At 39.7% G+C, this 7,979-nt stretch overlaps 1 protein-coding gene across 1 annotated transcript; it reads right to left on the reverse strand.

Annotated features, from left to right (window-relative positions):
- Positions 1–3,710: 3,710 nt before the first annotated feature.
- Positions 3,711–4,277, reverse strand: LOC137156601 (interferon epsilon-like). Its single transcript, XM_067553482.1, has one exon. The coding sequence runs from the start codon at positions 4,275–4,277 to the stop codon at positions 3,711–3,713; it is 567 nt and encodes a 188-aa protein (XP_067409583.1).
- Between the last annotated feature and the right edge of the window lie 3,702 nt (positions 4,278–7,979).

Raw genomic sequence — 7,979 nt, forward strand, 5'->3', positions numbered from 1 at the left:
CAGTTTTTCAACCGGCTTTGCACTTGCCTTATGGTCATTTCATTCAGACCACGTTTCCTTAGCTTGTTTATGAAGAGAGAGCATGTGTATCTAACTTGCCAGACCCCATTGCTGCCTTGGGATATGCACCCCAAATGGACATTTTGGGTGTGTATCCCACAACAAGGTCAAGTCCCTGGGGACAATGCTCAAAAGTGAAATATTATGAATATTAGCAGGAAAGACTAAGGTAGCAAAGCAAATACAGGTAATGAAAGAACAGCATCTCTTTCAGTAAATCTTATGTTTACAGCACATAGGCACAGAAGTAGTGTAATGTTTGAGGAAAATTAGTTATAAAGGCCACAGAACCTGCCCCAGAGACTTCATGCAGGGATAAAGCTCTCCTTGTGAGCATCTCACCTGCTCCACATGTAAGTGTGTGTGAGGTGGGCTGAGGTGGAGGAGGGTCTGCTGCCTTCACCCATCATTCCCTCTTTCCTGGGACCCCATGGATTGTTCTCTATAGGGTTATGATCTGTGTCAGTGGCCTGGAATGAGCAGAGCCCCACTGTGTGGGGGCAGTCCCATTGCAATGCTGGTGAGCACATCTCGCTAGCCAGCTGCTCAAAAATTACATGTAAAAAGTTTGTCTGAGGCAACTGCAGCCCTAGAAAATATTGCTCAGCGCTGAAAAGATGCAGGGTGGGGGACCAGAGCTGAGACAGATGCTGAAGATCTCTTTGTATGGAGAGACCTTTTTGATCAGTGCAGAAACCATAGAATCTTCTCAGTTTGCAACTGCAACCATGTCCATGAGGAAGGCTGGGGACAAACCTGCTCCTCCTGCCCACCAGTGGAAGAATATGGGAGAATGTCAGTGGGGGATATTTACAGAGTTTTCCACTCTCTTAAGAAATCCAGGTTGGGATTCCCCTCAGGCCTGGCTGCTCCTTATGATATGGGTGATATTGTCAAAGAGCTCAGCTGAATTCTCCACTCAGCACTGCCCTTTTTTTTTAATGACCGGTCTGATGGAATGAGTGAGAATAGGTTCCCTGAGCACTGAATAAGTTTTGAGGTAGTTAGACTTTTTCAGAAGAATTCAGTATTGTTCCTGGGTAGTAACTGTCTAACACCTTCCCCCAAGCTGAGGGCTGCATTTTAGAAATGGGAAAGTGAAACTTTGTTAATCCTAAATCAAACTGCCTATTCCTGATCTCATTATTCACATGTACTTTTGTGGTTTACACAGAACAATGAATTTAGTCTGTTCTGAGTGTACACAAAGGTAATGGGAGTGGGTGGGAATGGGGGGGCACAAAAACGATGAGTGCATGTAAGCACATACTGTATGGCGAGGGCGGTGCTTGTAAATGTATTGTGGGGAGGTGCTGGATACACACAAACTTGATTTGAGTTAGGTGGGGGGAGACGGTATGTGAATGCACACATACCTGATTGATGGTGGTATGGGCAGGCTGATTACAAGCTAAGTCTATTGGTGTGTTTTTGAGGGTACATGCAAGATTGATTAGTGGAGGGGCGGGCACCAATCTAGCCTCTTCCAACACAATCATCTACTACACCAACATCCACAACAATGTTAGTTGGGGGAAGAAATAACCTAGTAAAAGGTAGCAGAGGAAAAAGAGGCAAAGTTTATGTGTGGTGCATGGTCTGTTACAGTGGCAAGACAAATTATCACTCTAACTATTTGTTTAATATAGAAATATAGTGAATTCAGACAACAATTCATCAATCTATGTTCCCAACTGGAAACGCTAACATCAGTGGGATGGGTCACATACTTTGTTAGTCACATGCATAAGTATGTTCTGAATTGCAGTTTTAAGGCTGAAATATGTTGAGGGTTTTTTTGGCTCTCTTTCCCTCCCTCCATTTTTTTTTTTTTTTGGTTTTGTTTTTTTAAATAAATATTTAGTACAATCACTACTATTATAGTTGCCATTTTGAATAAAATAATACTTTATTTATAAATAATACATGCCTCTTACAAGACTATAAATAAGAGCAATAAATAAGTAGCGGATAGACATAAATATACTATTACAAATCTCATAAAATGATCCAAAAATAATTTCAGAGTGCACAAATAGAATAAATAGTAGCAACATCTTTTAAAATTGCACTGCATCCCATTTTAAAAAATGTATAAAATATTAATTGATTTAAGTTAGTACTTCCAGAAACGTGTGTATATTAATTTCTAAGCTGCTTTGTGAGTTTGCCATATAATGGAAAACTTAATTCCACATGGATTCTTTTGTCAGTACTGAGGCTGAACTACTTGTCTGTTGGGAAATAACTGGTATCTGTTCACTTTCATCCTGGCAAGCTGTAGGTCCTTCCTTCCTGATAAGAGAGTCCCACTTTCCATCATTGTAACCAATCATATTTCTAGATGTTGCTGATGAATCTATGTTGGACTCTCTGAATGGAACGCCTATCTCAGGTAGCTTGAGAGAGATTTTTGTAAAAGCAGTAGGAAATGTTTTGGAAGGTTTCCTGGATTACCACCTGGGCATTCTCCTTCAGGGACACTTGGGACTTGAGAACCTCGTGGGGCCAGCTGAAATCTCTCTTCATTCTGAGATCATAGGAAAATTATCCACACCACTTTGTTTGAAAGTTATTCTGCTTCACATTTGTTATGCTGTTATACAGTGGTTATATTGCATGTTACAGTTCAGAGAATAGATCTTATCTGAGAAGTGTTGAATCACAGAAATATATGACAAACACATAATGTTAACAATGTTTAAGGTCCAACCCTTTCTTTTAAAATCTTAATGGTCTTTTAACTTTTTTGTATTGATATCCTTCATTTTGTGCTTTAATCACTGAGTAAATCGACAGAGTATTATCACATAGAATGTAACTTGTGCAGTTGGAATTTCATAATAGAGTGAGTGTATTGCATAATCCAAGGTCAAGCATTACGGAGTCTTAAAAGTCACTATGGGAAGAATCAGCAGAGAGAAGGGATTCCACGGCCTGGAGTGGCATCATCCAGCTATTTTAACATTGGTAGTTGCAACATCATGAGTTGGAATGAAATAGGAACTGGCTGAAACACAAAGGAAAATATTATAATTTCAATTTTATTTATCTCAATAAATCAAACGAAAATATCATTCCTACACATAATAATCTCACAAGTCTTTTGGTATGTGGTTCATATTTTTTACTAAATGTCTCTAGGAAGCTTCTGAAGCTTTGGAATATAAGAAATAGATCTCATGGGGACAATTTAATTAATAGCATCTATGATAATAATAGAAACACACAACATACATAGAAGCCAGAGTACTTTGGGGGGGAAAAAAGAAAAGAATCATTATTTGATGACAAATGTGCTGGCAAGGTGGCTAGAGATACCAGGTATGTGTAGTTTGATGCATGGTCTGCCAATTACCTAGTGCATAACAGCATCTGATACGTGGAAGATAATGAAAATGCACAAACATAAATAACAGGAGAAACACAGAAAAATAAATCAATGTAATTGCAAATCCATTTCCAGCACAGGACTGGAAGAGCCTGAAGTGGCTGCCATGGAAATCAGTTGCAATTTGGCCACTGATCCTGTAGAAGAAGGATCAGGTCCTATATGATCAGAGTTATAAAATATCTGTGACCTCTTTTCAGCTGTATAATTGACAGTAATATTGATTCAGTAATGCCAGTACAAAGTTTTATACCATACCTTAGAATTTAAGTCTTCTAGTGAGTTTGTCAATAAGTACAAAACATCTGAGTATTTCCACGTGAACGATCTCCCAGGCACACAGGCTGTATTGCTTTTCTTTCAGGAAAGCATCTATTCCCTGAAAGTATTTTTTCACTCTCCGACTGGTGAGCTCGATGTCCTGACTTTCCAAGTTGGTTAATTCCTTCTCCGTCTGTGCTCTCATACATGCCTCCAGCCTCTGAATTTGCTGGTAAAGTCCATTTTGGAACCTGACAATGGAACTCCCATCCCAGGCACTTTGGGTGAGGTTTTTGCTAAAGATGGTGAAGATCTCGTGGAGGATCTCTTGGATCACCACCTCCTTCTGGAACTGTGGGAATTGGACAATATCCTGGAGGGGCTTGAAAGCAGTCCTTTCATTTTTACATTGTGAGGGGAAATTTCCACTCATTTTCTTCAGCAGCTGTAAGCTCTCTTGGTTCACTTTGTTCTGCTGGAAGTGAAGCATGGTACAGTGCTGAGATGAGATTTCAGTGGAGAAGAGCAGTACGAGGCAAATGTACAGCAAAAGGCTGGTGGTCATGATGTTGTCTTTCACTACTTTTCTCTGGGTGGAAGCTTGAGCCTGGAATTTGTTCAGGATCTTACGTCGTAGAGTGCTGTTTCTTTCCTTCATGTCTCTGAATTTAAGTATTTGGTTGCAGAACTTTTCTTTCATCATTTTCTATTTTTCAAGATTTTCCCATCTGGAGTTTTCAGACTTTCTTCTTCTTCTTCCTATCATATTCACTGTTTTCTAGTTCTTTTATCACATTTTCTCCTTTTTGTATTTTTGTGGAAATAACAGCACATGACAATATACAACCCTATTAATTCATGGTGGGTCCACATACATACAGGCTTTATCGTGCTACTTTAGTTTCAAGATAGAATTTAATAAAATCATCCAACAATTCAGAAGTGGCACAGAGAAGACTCCCAATTTATCACACACTGCACTTCCTAGTCATAACCTCCTTGATTTGAGAAACAGGAATAATTTAAGCATATTTAAAGTTTGTTAGCCATGGAGGAAGTGGGAGGAAAGGGTTAGTGCTCCCAAAAATATTGGTAAATCTCAACTTTAACTATTTCCTGAAATCTGAAAAATACGATTAATATGTAGACACCAGAAAACAATGGTATATTCCTTCTAGGAAACCAGAGAAGATAGAAGGTGTGCTCTGAGAGAATGGAATCTTTTTTCATTTTTTGTTTATTTCCAGACCTGCATATTCATAATGTAGCTGAGGAACAGACACAGTTGGATTGTGTGACCATCATGTCCTATTGGTCACTCCAACTAGCTGACAGTGGTGAAAAATGGAGGGTAATATTTAAAAGAGGATGAGCAATTAGTAACACAGGCGAGAGAAATACCCACATGGATTAATGTAATTTGCAGTGTTGTCAGAAGCAGGTTATAAAGTGAAATCATATTATGTATTTTTAAGAAGTGGGTCCCCGTATTGTAATAATTCAAATTAAAAAAAAAATCAAATTTAGTGTTCACCATTTTTGCTGAGTCCTTGTCTTTTTAACATTCACTTTCCCCTTGGCTTTGGCAGGGAAATTCTTCTGGCTTGTTTAACCCTCTTCACTTCCTGTGGTCACATTTCATTTTCTGATACTTGTGCACAGACTGTTGTGCTGGGATTTCGCTTATGGCAGGGAAATATGTTTTAAGCCAAAAGAAAACTATTTTCACTGAAACTAAAAAGCAAAAATCACATGAAGAAACCATGAAAACATTTCTTTGCCTATTAATTGGGTGAAGTCCCAGGGGAAGAGATTGAGGAAAGAGGGAAATAGGTAATGTTAATACTTGAAGAAGAGGTTAAGGTAACAAAGTAAATAGAGGTCATGGTGGGGGGAGCCAAACATCTTTTTCAGTAAAACTCTATGGTAAAAGCTATTCAGGGGTGCTGGAACAATTTTTATAGTGGGGATGCTGAAAGCCATTGAATAAAACTGTAAAACCCATATATGATGGAAACCATGCATTCGATTGATAATATTACTTTAAGGTGTACACCCCCATAACCCCCACTTTCAGCTCCCCTTCAGCAAATAGGCAAGTAGCTAGCCTATTGAGCTGAAGTGCCGTGGAGTTGGATGCTTTTGCACATGGTTTGCTCTTGGGTTGTTCTCTATACAGTTATGATCCACGGGGAATGGGGTCTGGAGTGAGCAGACCTGCATTGGGCTGGGGCAGTGCTAGTACAGGTCTGGTGGGTTCAGCTCACTATGTCATCTGTACAAAAATTACACTTAAAGAGAGTCCCTGAGGCAACCACAGCCTGAGGGAAGCCCTGGTAGTGTGGCTGTAATGGAACCAGAAGGGGGATCTGATAGGTCCCTACAACTGATGCAGACACTCAGGAACTCTGCATGGAAAGACCTGGTGTTCTGTGCAGAAACCATAGCCTCATCTGCTTCTATGACAAAAGCTGGGAACAAATCTGCTACTATTTCTTCTTTACTACCAGTGGAAGAATGAGGGAGAGCTGAAGTGGGGAAGCATTAGCAGTGTTTTCCTCCCTTTTTATCCCCCCCATAGTTGCCTTTCCCAAAGAAATGCCTAAAATAAAAGGTGATAGATATTATCAAAAGGCTTATTAAACAGAGGAATGTATTCTTCCACATTGCACAGCATAAAAGCAATATAATGGAATGACTGTCAGGAGGTTCCCTCTGCACTGTGGGGGTAATGAATTAGTTAAACTTTGAAGAAGATTTTGTATGGCTCCCAGGTGCTATATGACTGGCATGTTCTACCAGAGAAGGGGATACATTAACTATTGTTAACCTGTTTATAATCCTTGATTTGTTCATGCAGCCTATTTTTGCTCTTCTTATTTTCATGTAATTTTGCTTTGTCAATATAACCTGTAGGCTTGAACTACACCAATGAAGGAATGAAGGCAGAGAGACAGGGCGAGAAAGAACTTCTACTGCTAACAGGCACAGCTACTGAAAAAAACAGTACCATTACACATGATAGGCATTTGTTTTAAGAGTTAACTCCTTGTGCATGCCTCTAAACCAGCAGGTCCCATGCTGGGATTCATGAATCAGGGTGCTACATGGAGTACTGGATGGTGGTCTACAGAGAACTGGGAGTTCAAATGTTCCTTTAAAGACAGCTCAAATGTTATAAATGCATTCCTAGTACTACCTTTCTTTGTAAGGATTTGGTGTACCTGCCACAAAAATGTTATGTGACCTTGACTGGGAGGGTAAATTGTCCATAGAACAATTTTTGTAATATTAGGCCCATATTATGAAATGTGTTAGAATCCCTGAGATAAATACAAGCAAAGGTTTCTGCAATGGCACCATCTGTTGACTTCAAGGAATTTATGGAGGTTTTTCTTAAGCAACTCCATCGTTTGAGTTGTGTTATAAAAGAGATTTCAAATGGGGCATACATTCCTGTTTTTTCCCCTAAAGGCAGTTTGCCAATCAGTATGAGAATTCACACACAGTTTGTTTTTATGCTCTTTGAACATTTAATGTAGGGATTGTTTGACTTCTCTTCATAACTTTTTAATAAGAAATCTCCAGATTTAGGTTCTGGCTTAAATTTTACTAGGTGGTGCCATGATTGAGTGGCAGCTCTTCAGAAATACTGTCTACATACTGAAACTTGGCAGAGAGTAAGATCCTCACTAGATCTGGTCTAATGGCTAATTTTGTTTTTTGATTTTTTCATTTTTCACTGTTGGGTTGAGGGTAATTTTTATTCACTATTCACATTAAAACTGAAATGTTGATGCTCTAGGCTCATAAAACTGGTGATGGTTAGTGGAACATGCTAGGTTCATTAGCATACCAGCTTGATTTTGGGCCAATAGGGAAAGGGGAAAAGAGTGCAGCACCAGCTGCTTAAAAGCCTGCCTGACAAGAAGGGTGGTTACAAGCAATCTTGGTACCGTTGAGCCAAGTGAACCCTAGTCTGATTTGTGGAAGGGGAAAATTAGGCCCCCTCAAGCTTGATTGGTGGGGGATAGAGAGTCTGGGCACCTGAAAACCTGAGTGATGGGGAGGCAGTTATCACACACATCTTAGCAGGCAGCGACAAGCAAGTTTCGACCACAACAGCCTGAACTCTTCCCCTTGGAATGGCAGTCATTCCATCACCTCTTTAATCAGCCTTTACCAAACCTGCTTGTTTCATCACAACTATCTGCTGCACAAAACACCCACAACTACAAGTGCTGGGTGAAAAAATATCTGGTAGCAG

The sequence above is a fragment of the Emydura macquarii genome, unplaced genomic scaffold (assembly GCF_026122565.2).
Source record: "Emydura macquarii macquarii isolate MOO-44397 ecotype Brisbane River unplaced genomic scaffold, CSIRO-AGI_Emac_v2 contig_1451, whole genome shotgun sequence".
NCBI lineage: Eukaryota > Metazoa > Chordata > Testudines > Chelidae > Emydura > Emydura macquarii.

Excerpts from the sequence above, each read along its gene's own strand:
- LOC137156601 (XM_067553482.1), bottom strand. The coding sequence starts at position 4,277 with ATGACCACCAGCCTTTTGCTGTACATTTGCCTCGTACTGCTCTTCTCC.